The sequence below is a fragment of the Lepisosteus oculatus genome, chromosome 7, assembly GCF_040954835.1.
Source record: "Lepisosteus oculatus isolate fLepOcu1 chromosome 7, fLepOcu1.hap2, whole genome shotgun sequence".
NCBI lineage: Eukaryota > Metazoa > Chordata > Actinopteri > Semionotiformes > Lepisosteidae > Lepisosteus > Lepisosteus oculatus.
The window spans coordinates 18,316,423-18,341,333 of record NC_090702.1 but is presented as its reverse complement, the minus strand read 5'-3'; the positions used below and the strand labels follow the sequence as shown (position 1 = coordinate 18,341,333).

At 33.6% G+C, this 24,911-nt stretch overlaps 1 protein-coding gene across 5 annotated transcripts in view; it reads left to right on the top strand.

Moving 5' to 3' along the window:
* Window positions 1-24,911, top strand: part of lrriq1 (leucine-rich repeats and IQ motif containing 1) — a 52,220-nt gene that overhangs the window by 4,530 nt on the left and 22,779 nt on the right. For all 5 annotated transcript variants that reach the window (XM_015352714.2, XM_015352712.2, XM_015352711.2 and 2 more), the window contains exons 8-20: window positions 38-1,321; window positions 1,742-1,894; window positions 2,070-2,220; window positions 3,699-3,892; window positions 4,389-4,516; window positions 5,444-5,517; window positions 5,794-5,887; window positions 12,271-12,450; window positions 15,536-16,039; window positions 16,503-16,722; window positions 17,537-17,656; window positions 23,294-23,383; window positions 23,860-24,002. In XM_015352714.2, coding sequence (XP_015208200.2) covers window positions 38-1,321; window positions 1,742-1,894; window positions 2,070-2,220; window positions 3,699-3,892; window positions 4,389-4,516; window positions 5,444-5,517; window positions 5,794-5,887; window positions 12,271-12,450; window positions 15,536-16,039; window positions 16,503-16,722; window positions 17,537-17,656; window positions 23,294-23,383; window positions 23,860-24,002 — 3,335 coding nt within the window. The remainder of the gene's footprint in view (window positions 1-37; window positions 1,322-1,741; window positions 1,895-2,069; window positions 2,221-3,698; window positions 3,893-4,388; window positions 4,517-5,443; window positions 5,518-5,793; window positions 5,888-12,270; window positions 12,451-15,535; window positions 16,040-16,502; window positions 16,723-17,536; window positions 17,657-23,293; window positions 23,384-23,859; window positions 24,003-24,911) is intronic.

Here is a 24,911-nt window from a genome sequence, read left to right as displayed (position 1 = left end):
CTTATTTTTTTTAATGCAATGCCTTTTTACTTCACAGGAGCTCATAAAACACTTGGAAAAAACTATGGAAGAGGAGAGGACAGCCTTTGAAGAGCAGCAAGCTACGGAAAGGAAAAGAGTAGAAGACCTTCGGCGCAGAGCGGCAACACGCATTCAGGCTGCAGTTCGAGGATTCCTGATACGCAGGGCGAGTGCTTTCTTACTTAGCCAGAGGAGAGAGGAGAGGAAGAAGAAGAAAGAGCTGCAGCTGCAGCTGGAGCAAGAGCGGAGGGAAAGGGAAGAGAAGTGCAGAAGAAAGCTAGAGGAGCAAAAATGCAGAGAAGAGGAAGAAAGGAAAAAGAAAGATGAGGCAGAGAGGCAGGCAAGAGTGGAGCAGGAGAAAAGACGCGCTGCTTACGAAAAGGCCAAGGAAGAAGAGCGTTTGCGATTGGAGGAGGAGCGGAAGCTGAAGTTAGAAGCTGCAAGGCAGGGAAAGAAAGAAGAGCTTAGGAAAAGGGAGGAATTGGAGAGAAAAATTAAACTGGATGAAGAAGACAAGCGGAAAAAAGAAGTAGAAGAGAAGAGGTCAGAGGAGCACAGAAACCAAGAAGAGATGGAGAAGAAAAGATTCCGTGAGTTCAAGAGGAGGAAGGAAGAGGTGCAAAATGCAGAACAAATCCAGGAACAAAATGTAGAACAAATCCTAGCAGAGAAACAAAAGGGATCACAACTTGGCGAATCTGATGAATTTGAAAATAAAGGAGATGACACTAAACTTAACGACAAACTTAATGAAACATTACAAAATAATAGCACAGACAGCGAAAAAGTCAAGGATGATTCAGGTTTTTCGGATTATGATGTTGACAATAAAGATGCTTCAGTTCAGGAGATATCACTCCAAAGCAACAAGAAATCACTTAATTGTGCTAGTGAGGAGATGCCATGTCTAGAGGATAATGAGGATAAAACAAACATGGAAAATGCAAAGAAAAATGAAGGTCTGTCCCAGGAAGAGAGTGAGAAATGCCACAACATGGAGAAAGATCTAATTATGTCCTTTAGGCCAACAGGCTGTATCCCAGAACCTAAAGGTAATTATCATGGTGCTCCTGCTGTAGACATGTATTCTTTAACAAACCAGATGTGCCTTCCTGAGTGTACTGAGCAGAAAAGGCTAGCATGGATGAAGGCTTGTACTCCTTGGTCTAAAATTTCAATGCAAAATAAGAGAAAAGAGGTGGTGAAAAGGAAGGTGATAAGAAGAGGTTCAGCAGTTCAGCTGCCTGCCCTGAGTACAAACACTATCCTTCAGTCTGGTGACTGGATTTCCCTACAGCAGGTACTTGAAAACCTAATTTCTCCTGTCATTTATAAATCTTAAAATAAAATAATCCTTCACTGATACATTGTTTTTTTTTTACTTAGTGTTGTTTGTCCTCAATGAGCTTTTTTTTTCATGTCAGCCTTTTAGACATTTGGAGGAATCAATTAATGAAGTAAGCAGCAGTAGTAAAATCATGAGTATTTGCTTCTTTTTTCATTGTGAATTTTAAGATTTGCATTATTGTCTCTCTTTTTAACGACAGAGTCTTGACATGAGACTTCATAAAGGAAAGCTGTAGTTTATTTTAGTACAGTAGCTGACAAAAATAATTCCATATTCAGAATAATGGTAATGTTAGAGAAAATACTTGTTTGTTGAATATTAAATTTGTCGTTTCTGTATAGTTTTGATTGACATGCACATTTTCTATTGTAGGTTACAGCAGTTACCCTTCAAGACTTACCGGGCTGTAGCCTTTCTACTCTGTCTGAATGTACTAAATTACAAATGCTGACAATGAAAAGATGTGGATTAAAAGCTTTAGAAGGTATCAGTGGGTGCAAAGATCTTAAGTATATTAATGTGCAGGTAACATTCAATTTTATTCCTTAATTGTAAAGTTTTTATCCTTTAAGTGACCTGAATATATTATTATGAATATTTTTTAACAAAATCAGTTTGATCAAAAAAAAACTTGATTCACAATTTTTGATGCTTTCAGCCTATATGACAACACGATTATTTCTTGATTTTGTTTTTCAAGGAAAATGCAATCCAGTACATTAACTGTCAGGGTATGGATAACCTTGATGTTCTTCTCCTGAATCATAATCAGCTTGCATCTATTCATGGTTTGGATGGAGCTGTTAATCTACATGCACTTGAACTGTCTCATAATCACATCACACGCATTTGTAAGAAGACATTTTTGTTATATTTTTAATTTTTTATTATGAATTTTAAAATTTACTTAATAATGCATATTTAAAGTATATTTCCACTTCCTAGTAAAACCCTCTGAGAAGAAAGCAAGTATTTAAAAAGCTTTGGTAATTTAGTGATATTGTTAGTGTATATTACTTGTTGTGCAGTATAATCCTTTTAAGAAATACTGTATATCTATATTATTTTATTAAAATCGTATTATTATTATTTTATTATAAAGTTTTATTAAATGTATTAAAACCCCAATCTACCTGAATACTCCAAACTGATTATACCTGTATTTAGAGCCTTTTTATAGGGAGATGATAAAAAAAGCCACAAATCCCTGTATTTCTTTCTCTCTCTAATTGGTCTCTAAGTAGTAGCGCAGACCAACACAGATTACTCTGAGGAATCTGTTACAGTGCCCATTTGTCTGTGTTTCCTTATTAATTTGTGTCTATTGCTACTTTTTTAAGGTGACATTCTGTCAGAAAATCTCTCCATCAGGACACACGCAAATAAAGAATATTGAGTGTCACGAAGGTCAAAAGCACACAATTAACACATAATTATGTTATTATATTATAAAACTATTGTAAATTTAAATCCTTTTAAAAGCAACATAGAATTAGTATTGACTGTAGATGTAATTTGGCAGGAAAGTAAAAACAGTAGGAGTACAGAACATAGAATTGACTAGCAGTTGCAGCCACTAGATGGCAGTATGGTATTGTGCAAACTAACAAAACTTTGAAAGTAATGTGAACAAATAATAATGATCACATTTAAGAAAATAATAATTTCATTGTAATAGAGAATCACATGTGGCTTTAGTACTGTTTCTTATAACATTTAAGTAACAAGGTATTTATCATCATCTATTAGTAATTATGAATGAAGCAACAAACATTATGAGTAGTGATTTGCTTAGAAGAAAACGTAAACTGAAAATGGACTGAACATGAATGTTGTTACAGAACATACCTTTTGGTAAACAGTATTATTTTAGAGGATAACAAATACATAATATTTATATTATGCTCAATAAATCTTCATTTGACATTGATTAATTAAAATATTTGGTAACCTAAAATATTTTTTATTAAAAATGTTGGTTCCCTTGAACCTTTTTTTAATAAAATAGTATTTTGTTTTATTTAAATTTAGGAAACCAATTGAATCAAATCATTTTTGCAGTGTGTGATGTGGGGCTGTTGTTCTATAATGCAATAATTAACAATAATCAACACTTAATTAGGTAATTAACAAACGCATATTAGGTAATTACATGCATATGTAGTAAACTGTGAACTGTTTTGAAATTCATGTCAAAATGACATGAATTTGACAAACTGTCAAAAATTACCAGTCCAGAATTCAACTGCAGTGATTTATTCCCATTTATTTACACTAATTCCCTCAGCTGGTTCTATGCTAACGTATTGTTTTTTGTTTCATATTCTAGGTGGCTTAGAATCTTTAAAGAAACTCCAAAGGCTAGTGTTAAGTCATAATCAGTTAATCAGCACCAAAGGCCTGAAAGACACAGCCACTCTCTTGCACCTTGACTGTTCCTACAATCATCTTACAGAAATTGAAGGGATAGAAAATTGTGCTCTTCTCTGTACATTGAAGCTACAGGGAAATAATCTTACAGAGGTGATATTAACTTGACATGATAGCTCCTTTATTATGGAACAGTATTACATATGTATAGAAAATCATAGTGATTAAAGTACAAGCCAAAAAAGTACGTATTGATCCTTGGGTGATTTATGTTTTCATTTATTCCAGGTTTATTCTTAGTGTACATAATTGATGTGAAAGGATAAGATAAAAAGACATACACTTTGAGCTGATCACTTTTACTAATAACCTTATATTGAGAAATAATCTACCTTGCATTTCTTCATTTGAGTTGAAATTCAGTATGCTTTGATTTGTAACATGGTTGTTTGGTATTTAGATGTTACTGTATGTCTCAGAAGATTACTAAATATATCTGAATATACTATATATTCAGTGTAAATACGGTATATACATTTTATGAATATATACAGTGTAAAGTATGAAAGACAGATATGTAATGTATGCCTGCTTTTCTTAACATGTTCTAAAAACACCTACTGTATTTGAATGCTTTCATTTTTTATAGCCACCCAGTTTGGTAAACCACGTCTTGATGAAGGAGTTGTATATAGATGACAACAGCATCTCATCACTGGAAAGCTTATCAGCTTGCTGGCTTCCGCTTTTACAGGTCCTTTCATTATCACAAAACAGGTGAACCGCAAATATTTTTTCCTGTTTTTTTAGACATAATGAATTCTATTTGCTGTAAGTAGCAAAAGAGATATTGCTTCCACCCTCATTTTCAATTTCACATTTGCTCACTTTCTTTTTTACACATCTATTTAAACTGTGTGTTTTTAAAGACAAGCCTTATCTTATGTATGCTCTTTTTAATGATGCTCATTTATTCTTTAGAAAGCACAAAACCTTCAGAGATCTTTACATTCTTGTTAACACTTTTATGTAATTGGGTGATGCAAATGTGTTTCTTCAGATGCTGTGGTGTGATATGGCATTTAAGAAACTTTAACACTGTTATTATTCTGTCATACCAATATACAGCATCTGATGTGTATAACTTAGGCAGTTCTCAGATTTTGATGCCCTATTCTACTTGCCGTTACATTAAATTAAAACTGTTTTTACTAAAGAGCCATTGCACATGTAATCTGCAGTACACGTTTTCTCCGTATCTTTTCTTAATAGAATATTTTGTCTTGAAAGAATAAGACAATTCTTCTGGTTATCTCTGGAGATGAGGGGTTATTGTGTTTCAGCTGACTATTACTTCTTTAAAAGAGCTTCATTTTCCAGATTCGATTTCTATGTAATTCCATTATTGAGATAAAATAATATTATAAATGCACAGGTACTCAGATGCAATTTTTTATCTACCATGTAAGATCTAATCTTGCTATTTTTACCAAAATGTTATAATTCTGTGGCTGGTTTCATTACTTTTGAATGAAGCAAACTTGTTCCAATTTCTACCAATTTAGAGAGAAGTCTTGATAGTATTAGCAATGTTTTCAGTTTGAAATGTATTCACAGTATGAATGTATAATTATACTGTATATTGTATGTGAAGTTTAATTCTATAATTTCTCAAATGTATGTATGTTCTTACATTACTTATAGCTTGACCCATATACCTCCACTGCTCGACTTCTTGTCTTTAAAAGAGCTTGATGTGAGTTGTAACTGCATATCAGGTATGTTTATTTCTGTTGATGTAAAAAAACACACCTTTCTAGATATCTCTAAAATGATTTTAAATAGGTGTAAAATACATTTACCTCATGTATTTATAATCAAAGTTAACTTTCAGTTTGAGTAAATATTTTAGTAAATAAAATCAATACAATCAGTACCACAATTGGTGCACAAGCAAACATTTAGTACAGAATTTAAGAATATAAACAGATCAATTACAAATCGACCCACATGTATTGTAGACTCTTGTTGATACCATACCTCTCTATTTTCAGAGCTGAGAGATGTTCATTTGTCCCTTGAAGGCTCCACAAATCTCAGGGAGCTTAATTTGACTGGAAATCCTGTTCAACAAGAAACTAATTGGAGGTAAAGCTTTTTTTTTAAAAAAGACTGAATTAGCATTCCTTAAAGCGTTTTCAAGGCACACATCAATCTCCAATTAATCAGCAGTGCTCTATTTCACTGTTCACAAAAAGCAATACTAAAGAAATAAAACTATAGTACTAATTGTTATTTACCAGTTAAAATATACATAAATATAACAAATTAATTGTTAATATATGAGTATTTAAAATATGCCTTGTTAGTTTAAATACTGTATGTAGCTTAATATCAGTGTGTCAAAGGACAGGCTAGTTATATTTCTTTACCCCTTGTTGCTGAAGGAATGACACAAATAATTACAGTGGCATAAACACCTACTATTGTTTATATTATTGTCTGTTTTCTAGAGTTTTCTGTGTTGCAGACGTTTGTAAAGTTAGATGACAAGATTTTTAATTAACATAAATTAAAGTTACATATTGCCACAGTCTCAATGTAAGAAATCTATAATATATAATAATACTGTATTTCATCAGTGTCCCATTTTAAAAACTTCTATAGTGTATCTTAGTAGACTCTTTTTTATACTAATTTAATTATTATTTTTTTAACATTTACTTAGGTCACAATGTGCTAATTTCCCAAAAGCAGCAAAAAGTATAACTATACTCCCACCTAACGTTTTACAGTGCATACTCCTTGTAAATAGCCTATACTGTTTGCAACATGCCTCATATAAGACAAAAGCACAATGAGATTCAGAAACAGCTGAAGATGTTTCTTCATAACAATGCAATTATACTATGTGCCTTGTACATAGTATAACTGTATCATAACACACATCTTGTGTATAATATTCATAATATGAATATTCATAATATTCATAAACACACTTAAAGAATCTAAAATGTGTCAGTTAAAATAAAAAATTTGATTCAGGTGTTACAGTATCTAGCTTCTAATGTTTCCCAAAGTGTGACTGAACCCCGGAGTACCTGAGAGTCAGTGGTAGTAAACAACAGCACGTTAACCTATGGATTTAATATCTTCTTAAAGACTTATTATTTATTCTTTTCTGATATCATATATAATTTTTTCAGACGTCAAACAGGCATACATTTGTATTTTAACCAGAATGTGCTGACAAACATTCTGTAGTAGATTTATTTTTTCCATTTGTCATACAGTAAACAGGGCTTGGTTTGAGCTTCTATAGGCTACACACAACAAGATAAGTGAAATAATTTCTAATACTGTAGGTGTAACTAGCTATCCAGTATATCAGTTATTAAATATAGATCTATAAATAAATCTGCAGTTGTTTATTTCTCAAAATTTAAAAACCACTTTGTAGTTCACAAGAGTTAAATAAATGGATTAGGCTTGGAAGACACACAAAACATTCCAGGTTAGTATAGAGTTTCTTTTACATTTTACACATCTGTGGCTTATATGATATAATGTAAGTATACCTGTAGTTTATACGTATGATTGTATATCTAGTTTTGTAATTCTTTTAAAACATTAAGTTCTAAATTCCATGTGGAATTCAGCTTTGCTTAAGTACCAACATATAACCTTATATCTCACATAGGTTGAAAGTCTTTTTGAAAACCAAGTTACCATATTCTGTGAAATAAAAAAAAAATTATAATAAGCATTCTAAGGGGTAAAAGATATGAAATATGAAATAGAAATGGCAATACTATCGGCACACTTGTCAGAATAGCACACTTGTGCCACAAGGGGGTGTATGAATCGCATTCTTAATTATTGTTTCACATTCATTTCTATCATTTGTATCCAAAAGCCTTCTCCAGCACAAAATAAGCATTTTATTTAGTTTTCAAAGAGTGAATATTACCAAAGAGAAGCTCAAGCACTTCAGATACATGTCATTTTCCTATAACAAATCTTTCCATACTTAAACAATAAAGGGGTGTGTACTATTTTGTTCTGGGTTTATACCTTATTCACAAAAAAAATATATATACTATAACTATTTTCTAAAAATGTTAAATGGCGTTTTATGAACGTTGAAAATAGTGAGATGATGTTGAAAAATATGTTTTCTGACTACAGTTTATTGCAATATAATTTAGTCATCAAAACCTTTAAGTTTAAAACACATATTAGAGTAACAATTAAACACAATTATTTTGAAAAAAATATCTGATCATATGTTCCTCTGTCATATGTTTTTCGGCACAGGCAGTTGTTAAAACAGATGCCCATAAATTCGAAAAGAACCGTACTGATAAAATGTATACTTAAAATCTTAGTATAAATATTTTTTTTTAATTATCTAGCTTGTGTATATGATTGTATTCTAATGTAAAGATGTTGACAATTTTATCTTCTTTGCATTAATGGTCAGCAACCCCACCTTCTCAACAAGTTTTTCCAGATTCAGTTGAGCAATGTATGATATTCATAATATCACTTTATTAAGGCCAAATATTTTTAGCATTGGTATTTTAAGTTCTTTTTGTCACATTCATATGAAGTGATATAAAAATACTTAGCTGATATATAACATCTCAGTACCAGCAAATATTTAAAAAAATGATTCTTTTTTCTTATGGAATGATATTAATCGATTTTGATATTTTGAATATTTAGCCTTACAGAAAGTAAAAAAAGAAACCATTACAGTCTTAAAATTAACTGATTAACTTTGTGCCTTTTAAGGACGTTTGCTTTTTGGGAATGTTATAATAATTTTCAATAAACTGTGCTAGAAAAACTGTTTCATGTTTCTATAACTTCCATGAAGACTCTTATTTAGTTGCGTGTATCAGCACTGTCAGATAAGGAAGTTAGATACTGCTGTTGTTTTTATCTCCATTACATTACTTATAACCCTTTCAAGGCAACTTGGCTAATGCTAAGTCCTGCAAACAAACTGAAATATTTGTTGGTTTTACACAGGGATTTTTTTTTAGGTTCCACCATTGACTGAAACTTAGGCCAAATGTTATATTGAACTTTGCGTAACCCTTAATGCCAACAATGGAATTAGCTATAGTCTTTCCCGAGTCGCCCAACACTTTCATCTCTGGCCAGTGATAACACCAGCTAAATTAAAGCACTAAAGAATATTGCGAAGAATTATATTTTAAGAGCAGTCTGAGCTCATGAAAAGGAGTGCATTTCACTTTTGTGATGATTAATTGATCCTTTTTAAGCAACAGTGTTTTCAAGGAAGTTTTTACTAAATGAAATACAGTTTCAGTCCTTCTCAAAGAAGGCCACAGCTGGAAATGCTACAACCTAGATCATTCTACTTCAAGATACTTTCAAGTTGAATTAATGAATGCCCCCAAACAATTTGTTTTTCTTACTGTACTCTGCATGTACAACTATTAATGATATGTACTGTATGCTCACACCGTAATATTTTTCTTATCTTTTTACTTACATTTCAACTGAAGCTAAGGGATACAAACAGTAATTTGTGGAGTTTAATAATAATCTGCAAATGAATTTACTGTCCAAAAAATTAATGCGCGAAAACAGGAACTTTTAATTTGTCTCAGCATTGGCATACGTGATCACTGTGCCTGCTAAATAATGTACGTCAGCTACACAAACAGTTATTGTATGATACAAATTACAAGAACAACAAAATGACAAAGGATTATTATATTATATTATTATATGCACATTTTATTCACATAAATATGTTTATATGGTTGGGCATATAAATAATATTTATATATGTATATAAATATTATATCTTTATAGATATATTATTTAATCCATATGTATTCCAGGCTGTAAGATTTAAAGTTATTTTGGATGTATTAAGCATATTTTTTGGCCCCAAATCACCAAAATACAAAACAAAGAAAAGGCAATTTTTTATTTCACTTGTCTTCTCACAAAATAATTTACAGTGTTTGACAATATATTAATTTGTTTTTATTCTGTACATTTTAACAACACAATATAAATGAATACAATTTATAAGAAATGTCTTACTATTTGGTTTTAATATATGAAATAAATACTGGGCAATACCATCTTGGCTTGATTGTGTTTCTTATAGAGATTTTTTAGATTCCATCTAAAAGCATGTCCTTAGCCCAGGGCATGGGGTACATGTCATAATATCCTACAGCTGAACTTTCGGTTTACATCAAGGCAACCAATAGCTGCTCAGATTTAATCACTTAAGTTTAAGTCGTAACATTTTGAAACAAATAATGCTTGACTGGCAACCTAGAGTCCAGGCATGAATTGAAGCCCAAATACCCCTTTAGCCTTTAATCTACACTCCATGTCATCACATACTTCCTTCATGAGAGCATTAAGCAAAAATGAAATCTTTTGTTCTGTATTGACAGCAATCTTGTTGACTTTCTGGGGTCCTTAATGTCAAACTTGGTACATATTTTATCCACATTTTTAAGTGGTTTCATCTGCTCAAAGTAAACATTTTCAAAACTAAAAAAAAAAGAAAAAAGTAAATGAGTGGTTGTAGGGATCACTTGTCTTGCTGTGACACATTGTGAACCTGAACATTTCAGACACTTTAATACCATACGTGTGATGCATTTGGACAACGACTCCTAAATATTCAGAATGGTATGAATAACATGCATTAGAATAGCTAGAGTTGTAGGATAAATTAATTTGAATGTTTTTTAAAAGCTAGGTATATCACTAATTGATGTCTTAAAAGAATAAACCATGCAGTGATCAGGCAGAGTATGTTTTAATCAATATTATTAAGAGGCTTAAATCATGGACATGAAATATGGAACCATGCAAATATATCATATTCAAAGGAAAAAAGGAGAGTAATTATCAGCTGTTTTTGAAACCCATTAGCCTATGTTGACAAGTTGCATTGCAAGTGTGCGGATGCTGTTAGAATATATTTGTATACTGTACATCAGACCTGAAATATGCAATCCAAGCCTCCCATCCCAGATTAATAAACATTTAATTTTTTTAATGTTAAGTTAATACATTTTGGCTCTCATATCATTTAATCATTTGTAAAAAATATACGTGGGACATGCATTACATTGCATATGGTCTTGTGGTATTAAAATCCCTCACCTCTGTAAGTTATTTACACCCAATGTGTCCACTGTCAGCTCAAACAAATGCAACAAATGACATGGTATGTATTGGTATTGGTAAAGCTGTAAGTATGTTGTAAGTCTGATATTTGTGTTGCTATAACAGAGATGACCACTAGTTTCCAATACTGGTCAGCACATTGGTAGATCTCATAGATCCCAGCATACCATATCCATTAGTGACATCATACTCAAGCCGGTTTAAGTGGTTAAAAATGTGCAATAATAATGTTCTGTGGATACTACACAGCCATTGTTTACTTGTTCCCTCTACTCTGGGAAAGAGTTTAAATTTGGAGAAAAAAAATGTTTACAAAAGGTATGCGTAACTGTTCTCACCTATAAGTGTACCATTTTTAATGCTTCAGTGCACATGCCATGAATGTTTGGAGGCCCAGTTTTAAAGTGGAACCACAAAGATCAGTCTAAAATGATCTGACAAATTAAATGCACATTGTAATGTAGGTTAACTCTAAATGTATGACTGATAACTATAATACAGTTATCAACTGTAATATGTAGTAACTGTAATATGATAACTACAGTGCAATAACAATTTAATGCCGCAAATGCATTCTTCATTTTTTTCCTGACTTAAAGATCTATAAATATACAAACCCAATATACTGAAACCCTTACCAGTGCAAAAAAGTGGATCAGGACTGAAAGTGAATATGTAGATGGATCAGAATATAACAGTACATTTATAAATATCCTATTTTAGAATCTATTAGAATTGAAACATTGAAATTGAAAGATTAATTCCCCGTTCTTCAGTTTTTATTAGTAAGCGACTACACATATACGTTTATTAAAAATTTAAAAAATGTAAAATGCAGTTCCTCAGTTCTGTCCTTAGATGGTAACCGTCTATAAAAAGTTCTAAATGCCTTTCATTCATTGTCTACTTTACACCTGAAAAGAGAGTTAAATTAATTTAATTAAGCAAATAATTAGTCAATTGGCCAAATTAAGAGCTTATGTGGGATAAAACCAGAGCACTGAATGGCCCTTGGAACCTAGAGCTCGCTAACATTGACACTGATCCAGAGTTCACATAAGGGTAAGACGTTTGTGTTCAAAAAGTGTATGCAAAGGGTGTGATCACAATGAAGTAAAAACACTGGGAAGAAAATGTAATGCATGATCTAATCTTACTGTAACCTTGCTGGATACATAGTATTTAATTTTTAGTAAACAATTGTAATATATAACAGTGTACCTCTGTTAGATTTCCCTGTTTCTTTGTCATAAAATAAGTATGATGGTTTATACGTTTTTTATAGCAAATGAAAACCAAGAATCTTCAACTTTCACTCTTCTGCTTTTCAGGTCTTCTTTGCAAAAGATGTTACCTGGCTTAAAGAAGATTAATGGGGAGCCTATCAGTTCTACACAAGTATATCTCACAGACAGAAGCGCTAGACCACCGCCAGGGAGCTTCTTGGCACTTTGTCAAGCACAGCTTAAGCAGCTAGAGCTCCTGCTCAAGAGACATGATAGGGAACTTCAGTAAGTATTATTCTTTAGATTCTACCTGCCTTGTTGTCTTCAAAGTTTAATCAGGCTGGACCTCAGCAAATGAGCTAGTACTGTACCTCACAAGATGTGTACTTGCTCCAGGCTTTACTCCATCTTGACTAGAAACCAACAGGAAATGCTGCCTTTGGCTGTCTTTACAGAGAAGTCATCCAGTGAGACCTGGCAGAGGTTGTGAGAGCTAAGCTATGGGTTTTGTTGTTTGGCGCATACACTGATTATTTTTACCAAGTGACCTGGCTTTTTAGAAATGTTTAAATCCTTCTTAAATTGTATTTCTTCATTACTGTATATGTGGATTTCTGTGGTAACATGAAGTGGTGAGAGAAACAAGAAAATAATTGTGATGGAAAGGGTAAAATCACAGATTACATTAAGTGAGAGAAAGAACCAAAGTTGACCAAATGGTACATTTTGAATCAGTTAGAGCATGTTTCGCAATGTTAAGATACTTTTCCAAAATAAATAACACTTCATATGATAAACATATAATAGTGGCATGGTGGTGCTTTGGTAAGTGTTGCTTCCTCACAATTTCAATATCTGGGGTGCTACAGTATACTGTATGTGTGGAGTTTGTATGTTCTCCCTGTGTTTGCATGTATTTTTTGTTTCTTTCCGCAGTCCAAAGGTAGAATAGTTGGCTCCTGGGAAGTTTGGCTTGGTGTGAGTGTGTGCCCTGTGATGAACTGGTATCTTGTCCAGGGTATATCCCAGAATAGACTGGGATATGGAATCCTCCACAGAATTGCTCCTCCGCAACCCTGTTTTGGATAAAGGGGTTAGAAAATAATGGATGGATAATTAAACAGTATAAATAATGTTAAAGTTTACTGTAATTTCAGATTCTTTTTAACTTAAGAAATGGTTACATAAGGCTTCCCAAGTGGCTCAGTCGGTAAAAGTGTTCACCCAAGTGCACGTTAGGCTCTATGCTCATGGGTCTGAGCTGGCATCAAGTCACTAGCTGATTGGGATGTATGGTGAACAGTGGACTGAGTGCCTCTGAGGGTGAAGTAGCATTAGTCAGCGAGGTTTCTCAGCAATACTGAGGCCTCTTGAGCACTTGCAGGCATGCAGTGCTGTCAGTGAGGGATGTGTCTTTTCCCCGGTCATTGTTGAACCTCTTGTACGACTATGTTACTTGTGATGTGTTAAAAGAAAAATGGTTGGACATGTCTGCATGCACTTACTCATTCTCCCCCTGTGTACAATCATGAGGTTCTTAGCTACAAACTGAGATGTACTGTAAAGAACAAAATGTTTTATTCTAGAAATCAGGTGGATATAACAAAAATAATAGACAATTCTAAAAAAAAAGAAATATTAAATAATTTTTTGTGGTGCCTTACAGATATAGACTACAAAGCAATAAAATTATTATTATCCTTAACCAAGGCAGTCAAACCCTTTGAATCTTTATAGACCACCTACAAGTAAACTAAAGGTTCTTATGCAGTGTTATGACATTTTGCCTTAATCCCTCTGACCTTTGTAAATTATGCTTTGGAAAAGATGAAAAGCAGTTGAGCCTCCACAGCAGTTCAATTTGGGGTCTCTCATGACAAGAGCACTACAATTGTTTCAGTTTAAGCTGCTTTGTGCAATTTTTTTTTCATTGGTGTGGGCAATGGTGCTTTTGGGTTTAGGTTCAGGCCACCATAACCAATTTATGACCTGACCCGATGTCAGACTATGGCTTACAAAGGTGAAAAGTCTGTCTCAAGAGCACTGTGCTATAATGATCTAAAGTAGACTGCATAGCTGTAGTACTACCAGATATTTAAACTGAAGCAGTGTCAATAACCAATGCTTAATATTATAAGGATGTTTTATGATTCGATCGTTTTCTCTCATCCTATGTCTGTACTGTAAGTTCAGTTCCCTTCATGATTAGTTTTATCTTGCAAACAGCATTATTCTTTAAATAATTAAGGAATAAAAACTTCCACTTTCATTTAATTTGTTATATTTTACTGTTTTATTTTTTTCCTTTAAAATATATTTTTAGTGGTGTATTTCTGGAATAGCTGTCAGTCTGGACTCCTATAAAAGTATTTTTATATGGCATAATTTTCTGCTGTTTGTAAATTTTGCTCATTTCCATCCATTTTATTCAGACAGCACTAATATTGTATCATTATAAATGACAAATCTTTAAATATGAATTACAACTATGTTTGCTATGTGTGGAATAATACACTTGATTAATTTTAATAGTAATGGGGATGAAAACCAAGCCAAATCTCCATTTAATTTTGCTACTATGGTATTTAAGCAATCTACTACTGTGCTACTATGGTATTTAGCATGTTTTAAAAACATGCTACAAGATAATGATAAACATAGTAAATGATTTTGACCTCCTGTTGAACAAGCAGGTATATGGGTGATGATTACTGTGGGATGGTGTCTGAGATACTCTTTCAGAGGATTTGAATAGGAGCAGCATTATTAAGAACTTAAAGATTTTTGACCCATGCTACCTAGGTCAGCTCTGTTGACCTAAATTGTAGTAGAGATTACTACAAAGGTCGGTTGGCAGTGTTAGGAATCTCACCATTGCTAATAGAATAATTTGTCATTTAGCAGTCTTTTACTGTTTTGTACTGGGCTTGAAAGGAAACATTGTAAAAAAATACTAATGTGTTTTAGGGATACACAGTGTGCCCAAAATAAACTCTATTGATCACACTCTTTTTATAATATATTAATATATATACAACTTGTAATAATCAATAGTTGTGTTTTGCTGTTTGTTTCAGACCTCCATTTTAACTGATTTAAAATGATGTGATAGAGTAGTAGGTATAAAGACTTTTTAAGCCAATTACTTGTTCTACTCAACAATTGTTCATTACTTTTTGATAGCCAAACTACTTATGTTTCTACTGAATTAAGAATAAATAAATGCATAAAGTTAACATTAATTTTGTTGTGGTAGTTATCATTGAAACTGCTTTCATCTTTTCATAAAAAGTCACTTAATCCATTAATAATTAAATTAGTAAAATGATAATTTAATGAAAATAATTCAGTTTTATAATGTCTTATTTAGAAGTATTCTCAGCCCTCTGGATGCCCCAATGATTAGAAGTCAGCAAAGCGATGAACTGATTACACTAGCTGAGGAACACAGATATGCTCATGAATATGGAGATCTGAGTGTCAACGATGGAGATGAACCAGAAACTCAAAGCAACCTTTTGATGCAAGAAGGCAGTGACAGGCATCAGCACAATATCCCTTTTATCAGCAAAGCCAAGGAAAATAACCAGGTCTCAAAAGATCCTTCTACAAGATGGATCACTGCAAGCCAAGTTCAGCCTACAGTCAACTGCTGCACAGTCAGCCAAGAAGAGGGAAATCAGGAAGGCCAAATATCAGGAGTGAATGCAGAAATTTCTTCACTTAGAATTGGAGAAAGTAAGGGAAGAGTGGTCAACGACAAAAGGGAGAGAAGTGACACTGCTGTGTCCTGCCAACACATTGAAATAGCTCACGGCCCTTCAAGACTGCTCAGAAAAAACATTCATCACTGTCAATACAAAGACATTAAAATGTAATGTTGGGATTTTTTTTTCAAATATAATCCATCTTTTTAGTTTGATTTTTAAACTTAATGTCATATTACATGGTTTTGATTTGTTTGTGTTACACAGGGCAGATTAGATTTATTCATCCCTTGACTAACAGACCTAGCCTTTTCAAGAGTGAAGGATGCATATATACAGTACAGTATATAGTAGTAGTTCTGGTGGGTAGCTGCGTCAGCATGAATAGTCATAGCCTTCTCTTCACAGCTGAAATGTTGTGTATAGTAATATCCTTATTGATTTGATTCATATCAGAATCTGCTGTATTCAACAAACTAACCTACATAGGTGCATTGCATATTTGGTCCTAGACTAGTTATCTAAGCATCTGTTGTTAAAATGAGTTAAAATATGTTTTTGTGAACAATTTGCATTTGTGAAATAATGCACAATAGAAGGGCCCTAATATTACAGTTCTGTTCTCAACAGCATTGCAGCAGTTGTTATCCAGAGTCATTGGCGGGGACACTTATGCCGCAGAAATATTAGATTGCTCCTTGCACAACAAGCTGCTGCCTTGGTGATACAGTCAGCTTGGAGGAAATACTCTATTTGCAGGAACAACTGGAATAAAGACAGCTCTTCACATACCTGTATTTCAAAGGACATATGCTTGGATATTATGGAAAGGGCAGCTATTGTCATTCAGGTAGGCAAATCTTAATCAGCATGTATTGTTTCTGTTTAATTCACAAAACGTTTATGACATAATAAAATGTATATTACTTATATACGACAGAAAAAAATGTATATCATATATCCTATACAGTTTATTTCAGTTCCAATGAATCTATGTACATAAATGCTTTTAGTCTAGTGTTTAAAGTGCATTTGTTTTTGTTTCTTTTCATTTCAATTTGTCCATGTTTTGCTTAATGCAAATCCTGTATGTTCAGTATCTTTGGCTCACTTGGCTAACAGTTTATTTAATTTGAGACAATCACACCATATTATCATTTACTTTAACATGTGTTAATCACTGTTCTGTGTTGATGCTGTAATAAAGCAGTACAATGTTGCCAAATCTGCACTATCATACCATATACAGTACATTTAACCACATTAATGGTGGTACTCATTAACACAAGACTTATGTATTCTTGTGTACTTCATGCCTATTGGAAAACATGTAACTTGATTTTTAACTTTTGCTCACATTTCTTTCTTCTTTTACTTAATAGGCCCTTAAGGATTTGAAAAATAATTAATTAGATGGACCGGTTTTGGAGTAGTGGGAGCTATAAGATTCCATTCTACTTACTTGTGAAACCATTCCATGGGGAATTTGAAGATTTAGAAGCATTCTGGCATTCCATTTGTCTTGTAACTTTAAATGTCAGACAAAGTTCAGAAAACAGATCACTCAGCAATTATACTGAGGTTAACATGTTTTATCTTCCTAATGGGATAACATATAATATTTACATATGAATCTGATCTATAACTTTTTATTTTACCTTTAGGCCACTTGGAAGGGTTATGTTTTGAGGAAGAAGTTGGCTTCTGCCCTTGCTGCTGTTAAAACCAATGAAGTGGATGATGATTTTGAAGAAGTAAATATGGAGGATTTTGCATTTGATGAGGTATGTGTCTTTTTCACTTGATCTGTTGCCTGTGAAAGGTGAATTACAATATATTGATAATCTGTTTCTTTTGCAGTCCATCTATTCATGGTTCACACAAACCTACATTTTAAAGGGAATGTGTACATGCTTTTTGTTACTAATTTTTCAATTCTATTTTCCCAAACACATGAAAACAGTATAAAAATAAAAGCAACCTGTCTCAAATCCACAAGAATCCCTCTTAACTACTCCTTTTTGGGGTATTCCTCTCTACATTTCTACCTAAGGGCCTTTAAAATACAAACAGCTATAAGCTGCTGGAACCCCAAAGCAATAGAGCTTGAACAGCATTAGCAGCAGCATTCCAAGCCTCCGCTGTCTTCCCACTGGTACCACAGATCCTAGGAGCTTAAAGTTTCATATAAATAATATCAAAACAGGACCAGGATCTACTGGCACCCAGGTGGATGCATAGGCTCCCAACACAGTCCCAAGAGTGAGCGGATAATTTTGTTGAATATTTGATTAGTATTGTTCCTTGAGATAACATATTTCTGAGCCAAAATTATTGGACTAAGAATCTGTATAAATAGCTATTCAAACACATTTATTTAAAGCAAAAATACAGAAAGTAATGCAAATCATATGACTGAAGGAAATCTATGTGTGAGAAAAGTTGCCAGGACAATAACATGTTCTGCTTAAACAGTAGGGCAGTCCAAAGAAACTAGGAACCTATTTTTTTCAAGTACAAAATTATCATGCAAAGTATTTGAAGGCAAAGGATCAACGCACTGGACAGGACCATCACTTATGTCTGATCTATCTCCATAATTGTGGTCTCACTGTAGTAGCTACTGCATGAGAAATTGCTAGATAAAATAAGTCAGGCTTCAATGCTCAAGGTTCATTCAGAGGTAATATTAACAGCTAAGAGATGCCCTCAGTTTACCAGAGTTTTATTCACTGATAAATGCCATTTTGTATTTGACAAATGTGGCGATCCTGTTATGAGCATTACTAGCAAAGGCACTGTTTATTGTATTGGAAGCAATTCCTTTAACATAATAATACCTTTGGTACATATTGAGGGTCAACTTGCTGCTGAGCAATGTTTTGAAAAGTTTTTTGAGCTGCCAGTTCATGCAAGTCAACCAAGCCATTTTCCAGAAGGACAATTCAAGATCACGGAATGCTACTGTAGGTTTACAGTAGAATGACCTTAGGAAAGTTGTAGTCAGTTCTCTCTTATGGACTGAGTCCAGTATAAAATCAATGGAATCACCAATTCCACCATCAGTAGACAACTAAAACAGACTAACTTTTGCCAGCTACTGTAGTTGCAACTACATAGGAAGAGAGAACATCTCACAGAAAATGTCTGTCAATGGGCTGATCAGGAAGTTGTATCAATGTTGCCAGGGTTGGTTTATATTTTTATTTTGACACTGTGTCAAGTTTCATAATCAACATATCATGATTCTTTGATCTGTATTGTTGTTTTTAATCCAAAATATGCAATTTTATCAAATGAACCATTTGTTAATTCAAATTGTAATTAACTAATATAACACTTTATTTTCTGAATGAGGTTGAGCCACCAAACCTGAAATAGAGATATAAGGAGTGAATCTTACTGATTATATATATATATCCAGTCTCCTAAGTCATTTCTTAGAGGAAACACTTTTTGTAGCAATTAGTCTTTATAGACAGGTCACTACCAGCTTTGTACTGAGAGATGATTTGGACTGTGGGACCCCTGGAAGAAGTCCCTTAGTTTCTTCTGGATCGTTGATGAGTCACAACTTTAAAGTCTCACTATAAATCTTCTATTAGTTTGAACTCAGAACTTCGACCAGGTCACTCAACGACATATCCCTCTTGCGTTTCTTCCATACAGGAAGGGTATGTGTTGGAAACAGGATATTGTACAGTGTATGAATGACTCCCAGTCAAAGTCACAGTGGCATCCCTAACTATTTTCCTGGTTGCCCCTCTGCTCAGTTCAGAAGGGCAGCCTGATCTACAGTAGGGTACATCTGGGTACCATGATACACATTCCTCTTTTTAATGATTGATGTCATTGTAATTAAATGGAGAAGTTACCTTCTTCAGATTTATTTCACTTTATCCATAGTGTGTTCTGAAAGCTTCTTTATACAGTATGTCTTTTTACTGTGTCTGTGGTGACTTGAAATGTGGTATTATCACACTGTATGCAATGTGTGTTGGTTTTCCTTTCTCTTGCCCCTTTTAATTTATCTTTTTAAATATAGTGCCCTATTTAAAAGTGTAATAAATGTAATTTGAAACAACAAAATATGAAAAGTTTTAGGGGTTGAATTATTTTGCAAGACATCATATATGTGTGTAAAACTTTTCAGAAAATCCATTTCACCTGAGTGTTGCATATCCCTTTATGAATTGTGCTTCACATGAACCCTTCCTTTCACCCTATCATGATTCTTGCAGCTGCTTCTTGTCCCTAGTGCGGGGGGGTTAGAGCCTTGTCCTAACAGGCAGGCTGTCATTCCCTCAACCAAGTGGGTTAAGCCAATAAATTAGTTTCTTCTCTACTTTTAATTTTTATTGGGAGTCGCCAGAAGTACTGAATTTAGTGATTACATTTATTTTGATTCATGGGACTTTTTTCACTTCTCCTTCCCTCAGTGTATGACTTCTTTAAACAGGTACAGTGTACCCCACACCATCAATCATTGTGTTTATTCCACAGGGGTCTGATATTGTAGCTCTGTGTACTCCTATAAAGCAAAATTAAGTGAACTTTCTTAAGTTGTACAGTAAATCTTGTGGTAATACTAAATATCATGTCAGTTTCAGATCACTGAAATTTTAAAGTTGCTAAAAAAATCAAAGGGTTTCAAAGGGTAGCCATCTATCAATTGGATATTGCTAAGTAAGGAATATGACACCTTATCTCTGCCCCACTTCTGAGGGGATATAGGACTGGCAAGTTTCCTGCTCTTTGTTTTTTGTTTACATATACAGTAGTTGGTATGTGGCTGAGCTTATATTTATTTCTTATGTTTACCTCTGTTATCATTACTATAACATCATAAGTATCATAAGAACTTTAGCACACAATTTATGCAAATATGTTACACAAAAATATAAAACTAAAGTATATGGATTTTGGATATTGATTAAATGCTTTTGACATATTTTTGATTAATCATTCATGACTCACCGTGATACACTCAAGTGTCTATTGCAAAAGCTCTATATCACTTAGTGATTTAACCTGTTGAATGTCAAGCCTGGTTAAAATCAAGAAAGAAAAACATAGAAACCAATATAACCCACTTAAAAAGGAGAACAGCACATTCATGCATTTGGTATGTTGGAGGCTGGGTTCACATTGGGTGGACTTGCCAGCAGGGGAGCCAAGTCCCCTTGGAATGAATAAATCAATGTGTTTTTTTTTTTTAGACCACCCTGATGGAAATCAGAGAATATAGAACAGACATGCAGAATGATATGCTAATTGCTGTGCCAGACCAATGGGTGGGAAGGTTGACGTGTGATTGCCTGAGCAGGAGTGTCTAGTCACCAAAGAACTCCACTTATAGTGACTGATAGCAACCTGACTACATGGCAGTCCACATTGATCATTTCCCTTGACCTCACTTGCTGTCCTTTCCACATGTCTATCTTGACATAACAATGATGCAGCAGGACAATGCATTTTATGCTGCTTGTGTAACAGCAGCTTTCATGTGAGAAAAGCTCCATTCTCACAATAGGCCCTATTCACCACCTGATCCCCATTGATGAGCTAAAGAGACATGCGGTACAGTATATGTAGTGCAGAGAATAGTGAACAGTCACTTTCAGTATTTGTGTTAACTAGGCGAGTGAGGTAAAATCCCAAGGGACTACATCTTGCCTCCAGCTGTAGCTACATACTATTGGTCTAAGTATTTCACAGTAGGGACCATTTTAATGGCAATTGTTAATCAGTTTAAATTAATAAATGTACTTTTTTCACGTTCAATAAAATGTCACTGCACTTGCAGAATTCATTTACCCCTGCTTATATATTACAGATATCTTTTGTTTTATGTCATGCTCTTTTGATGTGTGTTGGTTTTCCTTTCTCTTGCCCTTTTTAATTACATCAAGGATCATAAGATTCCTGTCCACTTGTTTGCTTTGGGATTTATAAACAATGAGATTTTTTTCTCTAAAGTTAAGAACTGAGCACATCTTATTCCTGTTTCTGTTGCATTCCTTTACTTTATGAATTGGGTTGCTTAATCATCATTATATTTGATGATACAATAATTCATTTTATCTAGTGATTTTAAACACTTAAAATCTGATGGAAGGTATACACCCAAATCTTAGCTCAACTATTCTTGTTTCTTAATAACCTGTATTAGAACTATGCAAGAGATTTGAAACCATAAGTGAATACACATCATAATACCTATATACCTATACAGCTGTAGTGTATAGTGCATTAATAAAGTCCCCTTATCTGTTAGAGACATCTTATAATTGATGCTCAGGCATGCATGTTCTGGCGCAAATATGCCTACATTTCTCATGGTCTACTATGTGACAGCATTGGTATTGGCTGGTGGCATCACTTCAAAATAAAAGGGAACATTGGGCTGCAGCTATAACCCTGGTTCCCTGAAAGGAAGGACCAGCTGCCAGGCTCTTTGGGTTTCTTGGGGGCTATTACACAGTGTCTTTCAACAAAAGAGGAATAGAAGGAGGCACTTGTCTCATCTTATAGCCTCATATCCCATGAAGATAAAAAAATGCACCTCATATAACTCCCCCAGGGGTGGCAACATCCCACTGCCAATTACTGTTCACATTCAGGGTACCAAGGTTAACAGAGTAAGCTAATACTCCTTTTCACATTTTCAGATTTCCAGCATTCCATCTTCAATGTATTAAAACATCATTGACTACTATCATTATCTTAGAATGCAATCAGTTTCTCTAAGTTACTCATAATATTTTTACGTACAGTATATTTCCAGACTCTCATCCATAAATACATAGTTAAATTAATTTTCAGACTCCTAGCTGGAAATCTGTATAGTTATATTTTAATTTTTAACCCCAGATAGGCAAACCCTTTTTTAAACTACAAATATAACATTACCTACATCAGTTACATAGCTAAATTGTTATTTGTTTGATTTCTTCCATATTTTGTTTGAAATTAGCACAACATATGACTCTGTGAACATTTGTATTTTTTTCCATAAATGTTTTTAACAAGCACAATTAGATGATTAACTGTATGGCTCTTGTATTCTCTTTTAGCATAGCAGATAAGTCTTTTTAAAAGAAGTTTTAGTTTTTTGAATGTGTATCTGGTAGAACATTAACATGTCATCTCCAATGCGAGGTTTGCTTTCCATGAGGAAGCAGATATGAAACAGCCTTTTATGTTGAATGTCAGAGTAGTATGACACTGAAAAAGCATGTCTATCGGATTACCTTTGTTCTAAAATTATTTTTCCGTGCTTTGAAGTATGAATGGTTAAGTATAGCAGTGTCTCTGATATATGAAGTGCAAACATAAGGAAGGTATTTAAAAGTTTTATAGTATTTAATTTTTTTTTACATGAATTATAAAGATTTTAATCTTTGACTGGTTGTAAACAGGCTGCCTTGGAGAAAGAATGGATAACTCTGGATTCGAAATGCTTCCCTTCCAAAATGCTGCCACTCTCAGACCAGCTGTACTGGCCAAAGGTAACAGCATGGAAATCTCTTAGCCTTCAGTCTTTCTTTATTCCTTGAGGATATATAGTACTGCTGTGATTAATACTTAAATTTATTACCTTGAAAAACACAATTACTTTAAGAAGCCTCTAACTTCCTCCACATCACCAGATGTCATTTTTCAACCAGCCTTTTCTTCATTTTTTCTTCTTCTTTATTTTGGATTGCTTTCAGCACTTTACATCACGGTAGCAAAACATTGATCGTTTGCAGCTGTGAGTGTAGATTTTGCTTAAAATTATTGTGACAAACAACTTAAAAGGTCTACGTACAGTATATACAGCTCTGTTAATTAATATTATGTTGTATGATATTATTTTATATCATATCATTTTGCAAAAATGTTTATAGATTTTATTAAAATGTAATATTAACTTGTGAGATGGATTCGATTTAAATGAAGCACAAGAACTTTGTTAAGGACAATTTTTTGCTTTTGATTACAGCCTCCAAGTCACCAAGCCATAAAGGATAAAAATATGCCTGTAGTATTATGCAACCCAAAACAAGCTTGGTTGAGTGAAGAGAGTGAAAAGATGACTAAAGAGCAAAAGAATTCCTCATCACTAAATCCTGAGAGTAGCAGCAGGTACTGTATCATTATAAAGCCTACACCAGAGACATGGGATTGTCTCTAAATGATTGTTGTGTTACAAGTTGAGTTTAATGTAACCCCAATCTATGACTGATCTGATTGAAGCAGTGATTAAAGAGTAACTTAAAGAGTTAATTATTTATACAGCAGATGCACAAATGCTTAAAGCAGACTGTATACAGAGGACTTAAAAATAAGATATAAATCTTATTTCATGAAGCTGGTAACGATTGTGTGTAATTACATTTTGTCCAACTGTTTAGCAAAGGTATTCCTGAAAATGAGTACTGTGCAGTTCCCTCCAAAAGTATTGGGGTATTGATATTGAAAACAAAAGTGTCAAGCAAATCAAGCAATTATTATTTATTTATATGAATGTTATTAATATGTTAATATGAATGCTAAGAACAGTATGATACATGTATAATTTTTGATTATATTAAAAAAAAACATAATTTTTGTTCAAACCAGTCAATTGGGGCATTCTGCAATTGGATTTAGATCTGGAGACATGGACAGACTAAGATTTTCCCCTTTTTTCTCGTGATGAATTCCTGGATGGCATTTCAGTACTGTATGTGTTGGGTCACTGCATGGTAAAGCGCAGCCCAATAAGTATGAAACTATTTTCCCATATATAAGCAATCAAAATCTTTCTGTAAATTTAAGAATTTATTCGGTCTTCAGAGGTATTATGGGTCCAGGTCATGCTTAGAATTTCCTTGGAAGCGCATTTGCAAAGAATTGGAAATGGTCCACTTGATCTGTGAAGCACCGTAACGGGAAATTTTATGCAAGGCCACCTCTGGAGCTGGCCCAGTCTTATTAATTGATAATGTCGCTAATGATAGCGGCAGAAAGAATTCCTATTTGTAAATAAAAACTGTATTTTTTCTGCTTATG